We start from the raw sequence: 15,184 nt of genomic DNA, 5'->3' as shown, positions 1-15,184 counted from the left end.
GAAGGTTGCTTTTACGTACGCGACAGATAAGAACATGGGGAAGACCGCAGCATTTGGACGGCCACTCTGACCTGTGTCTCCTCCATTCACATACGGGTATAAAACTAGAGGCATTAACGTGTAGTTCCTACAGATGCACCTTCCCCACCAGGAGAGCAGAGGACATCATACTGCCACTTTTTCTTGAAGGTTTTATTTATAAAACATGGGAAATGGCAGTCCTGGCCTTTGGGAGACATGAGTGCTCAGGGTATGTCTTTTGGCGCAAGCTGTGTCTTTGGACATATTTGTAATTACTTGATTAAAAAATGTTGAATATTCATGAGTGAAAATTATTTGAGAGGGTTGTCTGCCTTTCCCTCTTCCTTTAGGCATTTCTTACACCTGATCCCTTGGCCCGGGCAGCTCCGGACTTGACAGGCCCTCACAGATCACCAGACCTCTGAACATGGCTGATATTTCCTTATAGAATTCCAACTCAGTTGTTTTTCCTTGAATAAAAAAAACTAAGGTATTCTTCATTTTAGGTTTAAGCTTAACTCCCAATCCATGAATTTGAGTCCCTTACTCTTCTTTCAATTACCTTGAAAATCCTTGCTTTTTCATAAACAAATTTAATAATCCTCCAGTCCAAAGTCAAGTTTCAGCCTCTTTTAAAAGTCGGCCTCCTCCAGTTACAATCTTTCCTTTATTCAGATTCTCTTGCTCTTGATATCTGTATGACTCAGTTTCATTAGGAACCAAATGAAACAAAACAATACGTTTTGTTCTGTCGTCTAGATTATAAACTCTTAAAGTTGACTTTTTTTTAACTTTTGTCACTCAGGCAAGTATCTGTAACATCACCAATACACTAGTTATTAATAAACATACAGTTTGAGGGCCTCCCTGGTGCGCAAGGGGTTAAGATGCAACCTATGAAGCTATCCACACCCACTGCAGCATGAGTTAGATCCCAGGCCAGGGAGATACCCTCATGGCATAGCAGACCTCTCCTGTCTCACCCTCTGCTCCCCTCAGCAGTGTATTTCAGTCGACCTGCCTGTTCTGTTCCTCACTCTGTCTCTGGTGAATCCTTTCATATACCACACCTGTGGCCTGTGCCCCAGCTCTTGTATGCATAAATAAATAAATCTTTTAAAAAATAATCATACAGTTGAATGATTTTTAAAAAGAGAGTAAAAAGACATTTTTAGTACCCAGTTAGTTGATTTCTGCTTAGGTTTTAGTATGACTTTCACATAAACCTCAAAGGACAGAAAATTGACCCACCTGTTTTTGTCTTTGACGTGAAACTACATTAAGGAGTCATTCAGAAGTTTCTTAAGCTACAAGTTATTCCTATATACCCACTTAATTTCTGGGGTTAAGTAATCTAAAGAAAACAGGCAAGTTATTTTTGGGTACCATACTTGTCAGTTTTATTAGTTGCTTTGTTAACCTTTTTAGATGACTGAATTCACTATTAGCAAGAGAACCAGGAGCCTCTTTTTCTACATTTGGTCCTATGTGAGTGCAGTTGTTAGGCATGCTGTAACAATTCTGATGCAAAATGTAAAGGCACTTTTTACTGTGGATTTTTGTTATTATTTGCTCACCAAGGGCACTCTGATTATGTGAGAGCACTCACCTAGAAGTTTTTCCAGTTAAAAATGAAAATTATGCTGATGGTTCTGTAATTCTGGTTAGCACAGCAGGGGGTGAGAGTGGCACTAAAATTGTTAAATCTCATTAAAGGGAATACATTAATAAATCTTTAATTTAGAGAAAAATTGTTTTAAAAGTCCTATGTCCGTGTCAGGTGTAGTAGGTTTCAGCCTGGTGCCAATTATTAGAATTGAGTTGTTGAATTCAGTAGAGATTTGGAATAGAAATACTAATGGACCGAGTATTTATGTCCATTAAATGGACCTAGCAGACTGGACTAGTGGGTACTGGAAGAATCTTAAAAATTCATCAACCAAACCTCTGACCTCACTATCCTTAATAACCCTTCCTTGTTGATAATATAATTGACTACTTATCACCTACTGCTTCTTGTTAAAACTGCTAGCACTTCAAAATTTCACTTGATGTTATTTCTCTGTGTATGAATTAGTTTGGTGGGTGAGCTAGTAAAATCATTTTGGCCCTCTTTGAGGGGAAATTGGAGGCTGTGTTTCCTTCTTGGTGCCGTTGAAACAGTTCCTAATTGTTCAGTTATAGCTCTTTAAGGAGTAGGAGTCAACTACGAACAAATTTTTAGATTTTTTTTCACATATACTAAGTGTTGAGTTATGCTGTGTCTTATGAAGCACAGGACCAAAGATGTGGACTAGTATTACTGTAGGAGGAACTTAAGTACCCAGAATGCTCACCATAATGGGTCTAGGTTCAGGGTAGGTAAATCCATGAGGCTCTCTGCTGGCATTTCCATGACCACTTCCCCTGACTGACCCACTGGATGGGTAGACTAGCGACTACAATGAGTGAGTAAGGAGTTATGTCACCTGGCTTTTTTTTTCCATGTGTGGAAAATTAGAGGTGGGTAATTAAAGAGCGAGGAGAAGCGGGAAAGAAATAGTTCTTCAGCCCCTTGGGCTTCCCCAGCTGAAAGCCCCTACTCCAGCCTATGGTTTTGGGTTTTCAACATCAAACACAATAGCCATAGTCTGCTTTCCTACTTCCACATTAGTACAGTTGAAACAGTTTATAGGGCAGGTTAAAAATTATCATCCCTGATGGAGATTACCCCTGGGCACGATGATCTGAAGTGGTGGCATCTGCAGAGTACAACAGAAACTACGGACTCCGGCCATCAGCAGGCACGTCGGCACTTGCAGATATTTTAAAGCTGAAGAATTAGAAGTGTAACATGGTTGTAAAGACTGAAATAATGTGCAAATTACTATTTGTCTTAAAATAGACTTTAGGATGTTTTTAGTAGAATATTCAGACTGTGCTGCTTTTATTTCGTTTTAGACGAGCTCATCTGCGCCTGTGTTTAGAACGCTTAAAAGTTCTGATTCCGCTAGGGCCAGACTGCACCAGGCACACAACACTTGGTTTGCTCAACAAAGCCAAAGCACATATCAAGGTAAGAATTTTTACTTTCATATTTGCACGTGATACTCGCAGTCCTGGTTTAATTATAATCAATGATTCCTATTCACATATGTCAGCTAGCTCACCATGCCCTCCTTAACTGAGCTCAAGTAATCTTTCTAAAATAACGTATCAGCTAATCTGATGGGAGCAACATAACCTGATTAAACTAAATTGACAGCGTGGCCATTTGAAGAACTGGAAATACTAGGAAAATAACAATTCTTTGCTGAAAGGAAGAAGGCAGTTGTGCCCTCTGGTGGAGCTGAGTTCACTTGGCTATGTCCCTCAGTATTTTTCCATCGCCCTACACTGCAGAGCGAGTTTCTTTTTCATGGGGATAACTTTACAGACTTGGAGAATTCTGTCCTTTTCTAGTAATGTAGCGTTTATTACACACAAAAGTGAAGGCAATTTTTTTTGCTGTTTAAAAGTCTGTATGCACATATGTTTTTATATAAGCACATATATACTTGCCTATATTCAGTCATCTTTTCTCAGTCAAAGAAGTCTTTTGAGATGGTAGGTAGAATTCAGTTTTATTGTTTGTATTGGACTATACGCAAACTTAAATATTATTTTATCATTTTAGAAACTTGAAGAAGCTGAAAGGAAGAGCCAACACCAGCTAGAGAACTTGGAACGAGAACAAAGATTTTTAAAGCGGCGACTAGAACAGCTGCAGGGTCCTCAGGAGATGGAACGAATACGAATGGACAGCATTGGATCAACTATTTCTTCAGATCGTTCTGATTCAGAGCGAGGTAGGTTAGGAGGCACTGTATATACGTTCTTCTGTTTAGACAACACTGTAACATTCTAGATTTTTATGCCATCACAGCATTGTCTGGCAATGTTTATATGAAGTATAGAACACTTTTCTTCTTGAATATATGCATATGATTTTAACTCTACCTTGAAACAGTTTTAGATTTACAGAAAAGTTTAAAGTTTCCTGCAGAAAATAACAGTTTTCAGGTTGCTTTCACCCAGATTCCCATAATGTTAACATCTTATGTAACCATAATACAGTAATGAAAATCAGGAATTTTCAGTTTTATTAAATAAGCTATATTATTCAAATGTCACCAGTTTTCCAACCAATGTCATTTGTGTGATCTGGGATCCAGTGCAGGATCCCACTGCATTCAATAATTTCTCAGTCTTTCTTTCATAACCAAGACACTTGGAGAATACTGGCTGGTTAATTTACATAATGTCCCTCCATTTGGCTTTGTCTGATGTTTTCTCATGTTAGATTGAGATTATAGATTTGGGGGAAAGTATCACAGAAGTGAAACTGTCCCCTTACTTTGTTATATTAGGGAGATACATGATGTTATGTTTTATTGAAGTACCAACCCTTACCAATGTAAGGTAAAAAAATAATGTAAAAAACTCAGTAAAAAAATAATGTAAATGAATAAATATATAAATTAATTTCTACACCCTTCATTTGTCTTTCAATTTGTCTTCAGCAGAAATAAAAATCTACCCAGAAAGAAATTGTTTGAATTTTACAGATCTGTTCATCTATAGCTTCTACCAGATTAGGCTTCCCACAACAATAAAAGGTCTCAGAGATGAACTCCAGTAATTTTAAGCTTTACATTTTGGAAAACAGAATTCATAAGACCTTGAGAATTCTAAAATAAAAAATTAAAACAGGGAGTCCCTGGTGGCGCAGGCGGTTGAACGCAGTGCTGTGAAGCTGTGTGCAGCCTCTGCAGTGCGGGTTTGATCCCGGCCAGCTGCAGAGATACCCACATGGAGCAGCAGACCTCTCCTGTCTCGCCCGCTGCTCCCCTCAGCAGTGTATTTCAGTCAGTCTGCCTGTTCTGCTCCCCACTCTGTCTCTGGTGAATACTCTCACCCTCCCGCACATCTGGCCTGTACCTCGTTTTTTTTTTTTTTTTTTTTAAGATTTATTTATTTATTTATTTATACAAGAACTGATGCTATTTATTCGTTATAGGAACTGGGAAACTGGGTCACTTTTCTTAGAGAAATTCCCACATTCTAGATTTGACTGAGTGATGCACATGGTCACCATTTAACATGTTCTTCTGTCCCTCATAATCCCTGAAATCTGGTTGATAGATCTATTGTATTCAATTTAGATTCTGTTTTATTAAACAAGAATATATCACATGTGGTTCTTTGTACTTCTGGTTCCATCAGTATCGTGTCTGGTTGTCCCACTCTAGTGATAAGATTGGTCAGTGGGTTCTTGGGGTGTCCTCTTGATATATTTCTGTAAGTGTATCAACTTTTCACTTAGTAGTTTTTGCAATCACTGATGATGGTTGTCCTGACAGTTCATTTTCATCATCACAAAATAGTGATTTTTAAATTGTCATTCTTCTTGCATTTGTCACTTTTTCTTTTATATAAAGAAAAACATTTCATCAACTTTTTGGCTACCCAGAAATAAAGTCCATAAAGGGAAGGTGGAGTAAATGTTTGTTGTTGTTTGTCAGTTTTCTGAATAATGACTTTGGTGCCTCAGCAACCTCCAGGGATGACAGGACTTTTTTTGTTTGCTTTTTATGAACTTACAAGTGTTTTCAATGTATTGAATGCACTGTAGTCATTCTATTTCTTTTAATGCCCAGATTTCCCACATTGGTTCTGTAGGAGTGTTTCATACTGGTCTTTGACCCCTTTTAACACAACCCTAGGAGTTCTTGCATTTCTTGTTTTGCTAGTAAAATTTTTATTTTTATGTGGTTCAATTTTGAAGAACAAAGGTCCATGAGGCAGCAAGAATCTCAACGATATGCCGTATCAGAAGGCAGTCCTCAGTCTTAGTCTTCCTAACACTCCTTACAAGTTGTGTGGCCCGGGCAGGTCTCTAGGTTTTAACTGCCCTCCCTTCATCCCTGAGTTCTCAGGTTTTTGGTAGTCCCAGTGTATTAAGAGCACTCAGTGTGTCAGTACCTTTGGAGTACCAGACTTGTTCTCAACCTACCTTCTCAGTGTTACAGGGGACTTGTAGTAACATCTCCAGTCCACGCACGCAGCTAAAGCAGCCTCTTACTTTGTTTTGATTGTGTTCGGCATGCTTTGTTGGATAGGGTGTCTTGATTTTATTATCTAGTTGTAGGCTGAATAAGTGTTCTGTGATACTGGGAAATACTAGAGAGCCTGTGAAGCATTATAGATACGAAACAAATAGTTATGAAATAACAGTATTATTTGTACAGCTTGTTTGGACAGCTGCCTGCCTGCATGTTAAAAACAGGTCACTAAAACTTTTGAAGCTGTTAGCCCTTTTGAAAATTGCTCCATTTGAAATAGTTTTGTCTTTTTGGGGCTCAGAAAGAATTCACTTTTTCTAAAGCAGTTGTGATCATCGTGAACCCCTCAAGCCAATGGCAAATATAAAACATCAGATTTTGAGTTTACTTTAAGAGAACTAACAAATTTTAAATGAATTCCAGTTCTTATGGGGGGAAAACAGTTTTTCAACTGTCTTTTATTTTTTATGTATTATTGGTGATTGTGTATGTAATATTTGATATCTATCAATAACTGGGTCATATATGGATTTAGGATGGTTTTTAAATCATATTTCTTTTTTGAAATTAAATACCATTACTGAAATGCCTTTATTATAATCTTAACTATAGTTTTTGCTTTAGTCCATAAAATTTTAAGCCTCAGACCCTCATTTCCAGCTGTATTTGATGTAAAAAACCTTCAGTGAGTTGAAGACAAACCCTCCAGGGTCCACATTACAATGCCTGACTTACTTTGGCTGCTTAGCAGTCAAAAATCTTTTAAGATGAATCCTAGGAGTGTGTAGTCCTATCTGTAGAATACCACTATACGGTACCTCTAAAGGCCTGAATGAATTAACTCTTCTAGTTGTCTATATTAAATGTATGCTTTTTCCCCCTGTAAGGCAAGTCTGATTAATAAACAGCATTGAGAATTAGTTTCTAGTTTAATGCAAAACAGATGTTGTTAAACCACTTGGGGTTGGGATCTTTTAATATTGAGCACTAATTCCTAAACAGGCTGAGTACATTTGGTGGGAGGTCCAGACGGACTGGCGTCAAAGGCTTTAGCAAACTTACTGCCTACATTGAGACCACCACTGTACACCAGACGTTCCCCTTTGCAGAATACATCTCATCTGTTCACCTTCGTGAAGTTCCTTATGTTCTCCAGAGATAATGATAATCTTGTATAGCAATCATTTAATACTATAAAAAAAAGTAGTCACTTTTCCTTACAGTCTTACTGCATTTTGAAAGTTTACAAATGCTAGAGGTTGCTAATGTTCTTTTTTTTTCCTTTGGCAGAGGAGATTGAAGTGGATGTTGAAAGCACAGAGTTCTCCCATGGAGAAGTGGACAATATCAGTACCACCAGCATCAGTGACATTGATGACCACAGCAGCCTGCAGAGTATTGGGAGTGACGAGGGTTACTCCAGTGCCAGTGTCAAACTTTCATTCACTTCCTAGAACCCAGCATGACATAACAGTGCAGGGCAAAATGTTCACTGGGCCAATTCAATCCAAACAATCTCTTAAATTGGGTTCATGATGCAGTCTCCTCTTTAAAACTAAATACAACACAAAATATACTTGAACAAAGGGTCAGAGGACCTCTATTTAAAAGCAAATACTTTGCAAAAAGTTTGGCAGAGCCTCCCTAGCAGAACAACGTATTTGAAAATAGTAATTTCTAATGGCAGCAGAGAACTTGTGTGAAATCTTGATTTGATTTAGTTGATTGGAAAGATGACATTAGAGATCCATCCTCCTTTTCTAGTTTGCTCATACTCCACTGAGTATACACATTTAAGGATGGGATTATGACCCTTTCCTGAGTTTTATGGTCCTAAAAACAAACAAAATCAAACCTTATAGTAATGACAAGATAATCAGGCATTAATCTTAGATAGCTAAAGAGCTATTAAAACTCAGCCTGGGACAGCTTATCATGAAGCCTGTGGATGATCAGTTCTTTAAAAAAAAATCATTTCATGCTCTGCAAAAGGAGAGACTCCCATGAAGCCTTTTGAAAGGGATCATCATGCAGCTCAGCTTTCTTTTGGATTCCATGCTAAGCAAGCTAACCTTATCCTGCATTGTTAGCATTAGGGCACCCAACTGCTAGCTCAACGGTCAGCTGCCCTTAGGCCGGTGGGCAGTTTGGGGGCAGTCCATGCTTGACAGCCTCTGTCACACAGGGCCTATGAGTATGGATTGAGGGGCCAGACAGAAAAAGCCCCACGTGCCTCTGTGTGGGACAGAAGAGTTATGCACGCAGATTGGCAGGCCAAGGTCTGAGCCACGGCAGCATTTTTATTTCAGATTTTGATAACTGTTTGTATGTGTTGAAAACCAAAATGACATCTTTTTAAAATAAGCTTGTCCATAAAAAACATAGATGTCTTTTATAGTGGAAAAACACATGGAGAAAAAATCATCTATTTTGATGCAGCATTTGATAATGATAAAACACCTCACACCTCACTCTTTATAGTGCACAAAATGAATGAGGTCTGGGCTAGGTAGAAAAAAGGTCAATGCTGTTTTTGTTTTCTTTTAGAATCATTACCTTTTACCAGCTTTTAACCATCTGATATTTATAGTAGACACTATTATAGTTAACATAGTTAATTAAGTTCAGCACTTGTCTCATTTTAATGTAAAGATTTGCTTCCGTTTTCCTACAGTCTCTCTCCTTCCTCACAGTCCCACTGTGCAGGTGCTATTGTTGCTCTTACCAATATTTTCAGAAATGTTATTTTCTTTTAAGTGAAATTTCTAGCCTGCACTTTGATGTCATGTGTTCCCTGTGTCTCTCATACTCCATGGTCCCTCCACCCAGGCCCTCTCCCTTACCCCAGGAAGCCTTCTTGGAGACCTTACCCCTGGCTGTTTGGACTTTGTATACTTTAAATAATTTAACTACCCTTAATTACTTAAAAAAAAAAAAAAAAGCTTTATGATTTTCATAACTTATTGCTGATTTTAATGGGTTGTTAATTTCAGTCCTGTAGTTTTATTTTGTTTAGATAGGGCTGGGCAAGGAAAAAGAAAATAAAGACAACCATATTTAGCAGTGCAGTTGTGTGTGTAATGTTAGACTATCCTTGTAAGTAGCACTTTAACAGCTTTCACTGCTTCTATATATGAAGTTTACCATCTTGGTCATACACAAGGCCTCGGCATATACTTACTTGTTCTTGTGCTCTTTCTGTGCCTCCAAAAATATTTTATACTTGATTGTGCTATGTTTGAGTGGAAGAACTTCTTTGAAGTAGATGTGTGTGAAAAATGCATGCTTTTAGAAGCCCATTATTAGAACTTGCTACTTCAGGTGCTGGGGACTTAAACATAAAACAAATTTATTTCAGTGGCCCAGGTAAATTATTTGTTTCCATTTATTACTCTTGGCCTTGTCAAAATGTTGCTCTATATGTTTGCTTACTTTTGAATTTCCCAAATGAGACAGTTTGAAAACTTTGCTAACTGCCCTGGAGAGTAAACAGTAGCCAGTGCCTAAGCTTCCATTTTGTTGTTTTCCATAGCATTCACTTGCATTCACTTGCCTAGGGCTGGAATTTGGGACTTCATTTGGTGAATTTGAGGTGCTGCCACTTTGCATATGTATACAAGATGGTGGGCTGGGAAGCCTTTGTCACAAACTTATACATATTTCACCTGCCCCCTAAATTACTCCTTCCCTGGGTTTGTTTCCCTTGGGGGAAGGGGATGGAGTGTATGATAAGAAGTATTAATTTTTTTTAAAAGACAAATCGACTTTGAAGATACAAAAGTTAATTGCAAGTAATAAAAATTGTGAATGAAGAATGCCCGATTGCTTTTTGTACCACCCTTCTCTATGAAGGAATAGGGAAGAGTATTTACACCTTGAGAGGCACCTATTTCCTAAATGTCTATGTTGCAACTACATCAGTAGTCCAGAATTAATGGTCATTTGAATCACTGCTGTTTTCTGTTTTACAATTTAACAGGTCTTAACTGCACATTGTTTAATAATCTCAACTGCTTCAGGTAGTACACATTTTGTGTTCCAAAAAACTTTTTAAGATACTCCTTTTAAGATACTCCTATATTATTCCTCAAGTTGAAAACAAGGTTGGAAGTTCCAATTTAGTTATCATTAACCTGTTAAGTTACCCTGTATGCAAAATGCCTGAGTGATACAGAAATAGGCACAGGTAAGTTTGATTTCAGTGCATTACCAAAGATTCTGATGAAGTCATTGTGACTGTAATATCTGACTTAATAGAACTCTGGTACAAATGCCTTTTCTAGTCCACATGGCAGTAACAACTTTTAGTATTATGAGGGGATTTTAAAAGGCAGTGAAGTTTATTGAAGCAGAGCTCCCAACCTAAGTCCCCATGGTCTCCTGGGTCATTTTTTTTTTTTTAAAGATTTATTTTTATTTATTTATACAAGCACCGGGTACAGTCAGAAGCGCGGGAGGGTGAGAGAATTCACCAGAGCCAGAGTGGGAAGCAGAGCAGGCAGAAGTACACTGCTGAGGGGAGCAGCGGGTGGCAAAAGGGGTCTGCGCGCCATGTGGGACCCTCCCCCGGTGGCCAGGGAGCAGCCGGGGATCGAACCTGCGCTGCAGAAGCTGCGGGCAGCTTCGCAACCCAGCGCTCAACCGCTGCGCCACTGGGGAGGCCCTCCTGGGTCATTTCTCATGAGAAAATTGTGTATCATCTTGGAGGATTTTTTTCTGTTGGTTTTCTTCCACTGGAAGCAGCAGCTGCCTTTCCCCTTTATTACCATCCCACCTAAAAAAATTCCATATTGCTTAACAAACCAGCATATAAAAACATGGGTTTTGATCACATTTAAATCCCAGTTCTCAAATTCTCTAAGAACCCTGAGCAAGTATTTAATTTCTTCAAGGAGCAGGTTTCCACCTCGAGAAGTTGTTATACTACCTCTATCTTGAAAGGAGTAAGGATTAAAACTGACATATGTAAGTAACTGCCCTCTTCCTCCCGCCCCCCCCCATCTTAAATTTAGGAGCTTGTGGCAAGGAAAGGAAACTAAGAGGTACGTACTTCTATACTCTCTTTGATGAACGCAACCTTCTAATCGCTTCATCTTTAATCGTGAATTTTATTCTGACTGTCGGTCTTGCAGAAAAAGAACTATTTCTATTAAATGGTTCATTTTCACAAAGTTCCATGGCAGGTTATACTTTGTAAGAATTTAATTTTGATGTCCTATAGAACGTTTGAAATAAATGCTTTATAAGACTGATGTATCATTGGTATTAGCGATTACCTGGCCTTCCTAAAAAAAAAAAAAATACAACTAACCTGAACTTGAGTCATACAAATAGTAATCATTGCATTAATAATTAAGCACCCTAGTTAATATTTAATGTTGGGCTTGCCAAGAAGAAAATCTTGGCCAGTGTACTAAATCTAATAATAAAGTATATTTATGAGATACATCAGATTCTTTAAATAATCAGTGTAGTTCAAAATGTACATACTTGGCTGTCTTCATTTCTTGGTGGTTTTAGCTGTCTATAGTTATGAATTATTAAGGAAAGGGCATAAATGAATCTCTTCAATTACTACCAACTAATTATCTTTAATTTTGTGATTACCACCACCCACTTCCACCAAGTTCTTAGCTGTTTGCTATGGTGGAATGCTAACTTTTTATTGGTAAGGCAATAATTGGGCATTTAAGATTTTCACATCAGAGCACAGGACACTGTAAAAATGTAAGTCATGAAATCTCTAAAATGTATATGAAGAGCCCCAAGTTTAAGAGGTAATTTGTTTCTAAATTAGCAACTTCATCACTTGAAAGCTAGGTCAACTAAACCTGACAGCACTGTTGCCAGGGAAAACTAGGCGAAAGAATCGAAGGGATACTTACTCCTCCTTTCCTGAGCAATGAGTAACTGGACAATTACCATCTATTTAACACTAGCCTAGCTTGCAGGTCTCAGACTTCAACTCTACTTTTCCCAGGATATAGTCAAGGTTTCCTCCATGCCTGATTCTTTCTCTGGTCAGAAATTCACTGCATCTTGCTAGAGTGAATACAAGGCTTGAAAGGGGAAAAAACAAAAGCACTTCAGTTTCACCAAGAAAAGGAAATCATGTGCGAGCAAAATAATACCCATGAATTTGGGCCTTAAGTTGAAAAAGTATCTTTTCTCTTCATGAGTTTGTAGAACTGTGGTTTCTTTAGCTGTGCTTTCTTTAAAAAAAAAAAAAAAAAAAAATTAACTGGGGGGAAATTAACCACAATTTTAATAATTCCAGTTAGTAAATCTGAACTGATTTTGTAAAAATGAATGGTGAGAGGGGCTTGGTGAACGTGAATTACCTACCAGTTTTTATTTCCTGGGAACTAGGAAATTCAAAATTTGACACTATAAACTAGCACAAGCCCAGTGGGTGGTCTTCTCAGATCTGCTTTATCCCACTCAAGGCCAGAAAAAGGCCACCTTTATCAACATAAGTTGAAAGGCAGAAAAGACAGTAAGAACCTCATGGAAATCTAAAACCTTCATCTTACTTTTTCTTTTACTATTTAGGCTAAGCCAAAACAAATTCATAGAATGTCAATACTGTGAGAAAAGACATTCTGAGCCATCTAACAGACAAGATGTCTATATACTTTTTTAACAAATCAGTTTTGAAAGGTCACAGGATAAAGGGATTCAATTACTTGGATTTTTGTTAAACTACATTATTACCTGTTATTTTGCCTGCTCTGCTCTTCCTCTCCACTGCAGTAAAAATTCAGTTTAACTTGCAACTCAAAAACCCTAGATATAAAAAATGTTTACATTTACCGTTGAACTTGTAAATTACCATTAATACTAGCTGGTTGCTCCATAATATAATCCAAATAATACAATTCAGCATATATTTATTGAACCCATTTTAACAACTATAAAACCTTGTTGGTTTTAATTTTCTTCCTTTCATAGTTCAGTTAATAGCCAAGTACCAAAACAAAGCTTTAAAAATATCTTTAGATGAATTTGCAAATAGCATTTTTTTCATTTTTTATAATTACAATCTGCAGATACACAAAACTCAATTACGATTTTCCTTTGTTATCTGATGCTTTTCCCTTGCTATTTAAAGGCAGACTTACCTCAGCATTAAAACTACATTTTAATGGAAACACGTATCCTTTTGTTGTGACAACAAGCATTAAAAAAAATGATTTACAGTAAGAAAATGTATTTCACTTTGGTATGATGCCTAGTCTTTATAACTTAAGGAAACTGCAGCTTGCAGAAGTACTTTTCATTTTAAAAATTAGACTGCTATCAGGCATGAACACTGGGATCACATGTTCGTCAAAAAGCAGATGTTCACCTGGACAGGTAGGTCTAGGATAGACCCAGATCCAGGACTCCCTCTCAATTTTAAGTATTAGGGGTGACTTTTATTGCAATCTTTATCCCCCCCCCCATTAAGAAACATGCCTTAAGATACTCTCATGTAAAAATTAAACCTTTACTTAAAATGTAATATATCATTAACTTTGGTAATTTGATAACACTTCAGTAATACATTTATAATTGGGGACATCAAATCATAAACAATGAGCATCATTATCCATTATAGTGTGAACTGTTACCATTTAAGTATCAGGTAGTAACCATGACCATGTGCTGCAAAATAGCAAGTACTTCCACACTTCCACAGAGCTTATCATATGCCAGGAACTCTACTACTAAGCACTTTACATATGCGTACTCATTCTTAACCACCTATTTTCATTCTACAGCTGAGAAAACAAGCATAGAGGAGCGATGCACATAGATTAATTGAAGGAGCCAGGATTTACAGCAGTCTGGCTCCAGAGTTCTTGCTCTTCTAATATAACCTTTCTACGCATTATAAAATAGCGTTCATTATCTGTCGTTACTATTGAAATTGAAAATTCTGTTTACTTATTTTTGGAATGTTAGGATTGTTCTGTCCTTGAAATGACCAATAACAAGCAGCAGCTATAAATCATTTAATGGTTCAATTATTTTCAGGACTTAAGTTTCCTTTCCTGACAGAGGAAACTACATTAAATTTTATAACAAAGCTTCATATGAGCAAGTGTCAGTATTTGCTTTTAGAATAGTGAAAGCTTGATCACCATTTGTGAAATACCACTGATAACTATGTTTCTCATTAAGCATCTTCTCAAATTTAGCATCACACTGTGACAGGTACTCTAGATGCCAGAAGGTCCTACTTTTTAGTTAGTCCAGAGACACTATCATCCTGGCACTAGGACTTTTCAAAGGACCATTATCTAGGCCTTTGACAGAAGGACTAATAATCTTATATTAAAACCTATTTAAAAGGTTTTATATAACATGGTCACCTTTATTCCTTATCTCCCTCCTACTTCAAACCTTCCAGCAAAATGAACATGCAGAAAAGAAGACCCATAGGGTCAAAAGAGTCACAATTCTCAGTACAAGTTTTGCCTACACAAACACCAAATGACTACTAGTCCGACATACCACGGTCATCTCGCCAAAAACCTTTTGTGGTTACACAATTAAGCAAAATTCCTACCGGTTTTGAATTCAAAGGATTCCACTGCAGTTTTCCATGGCTAGTACAGTTTAAGAATGTTAGCGTATATTTTCCAGACTGAGCTTTTTTTCAATTGTAACTTGTGCTCTGTGTTTAACAAATTCTTCAGTTTTTCGTTCTATCCTACATGCCCTCCTAACCTGTGGTCATAAATTATAGGAAGAAAAACTAATCTCCTGGGTTGGGAGTGAGGAGGGGCAAGATGAAAAAGTGTACCTCATTACTATCCTCCGAGAACTTCCAGTTTATCAAAAATCAAAATTCATAAAAAGTTTGTTTTCGCCTTCATCAAAAATTTACAAACACTTCTATACACAATACAAGTCCTTAATATGGAACAAACTTTCTGTTTTAGGATCCAATTTCTTATGTCTAATGGAAGATATACAAAAGGAATGTATTGAAACCTTTAACATATTCAATATTCTCTTTTATGTGCAAGTACATTGTGGCTTAATCATTCAATGCTAACAGCTAAAGATTTTACCCTTCTGTTAACACACCC

The 15,184-nt window shown here is 37.4% G+C and overlaps 1 protein-coding gene across 3 annotated transcripts in view; it reads left to right on the top strand.

The window, feature by feature from the left end:
* Positions 1-9,168, top strand: part of MXI1 (MAX interactor 1, dimerization protein) — a 68,452-nt gene extending 59,284 nt beyond the window's left edge. For all 3 annotated transcript variants that reach the window (XM_037498005.2, XM_054690664.1, XM_037498006.2), the window contains 3 exons: positions 2,962-3,076; positions 3,677-3,848; positions 7,395-9,168. In XM_037498005.2, the coding sequence (XP_037353902.1) occupies positions 2,962-3,076; positions 3,677-3,848; positions 7,395-7,558 (451 nt within the window). In that variant the 3' untranslated portion in view covers positions 7,559-9,168. The remainder of the gene's footprint in view (positions 1-2,961; positions 3,077-3,676; positions 3,849-7,394) is intronic.
* The last annotated feature ends 6,016 nt before the right edge of the window (positions 9,169-15,184 follow it).

Source organism: Talpa occidentalis, unplaced genomic scaffold (assembly GCF_014898055.3).
Source record: "Talpa occidentalis isolate TD23 unplaced genomic scaffold, MPIMG_talOcc4v2.1 talOcc4.8, whole genome shotgun sequence".
NCBI lineage: Eukaryota > Metazoa > Chordata > Mammalia > Eulipotyphla > Talpidae > Talpa > Talpa occidentalis.
Note: the sequence above shows the minus strand (reverse complement) of the source record. Positions and strands in the feature narration are given on the sequence as shown.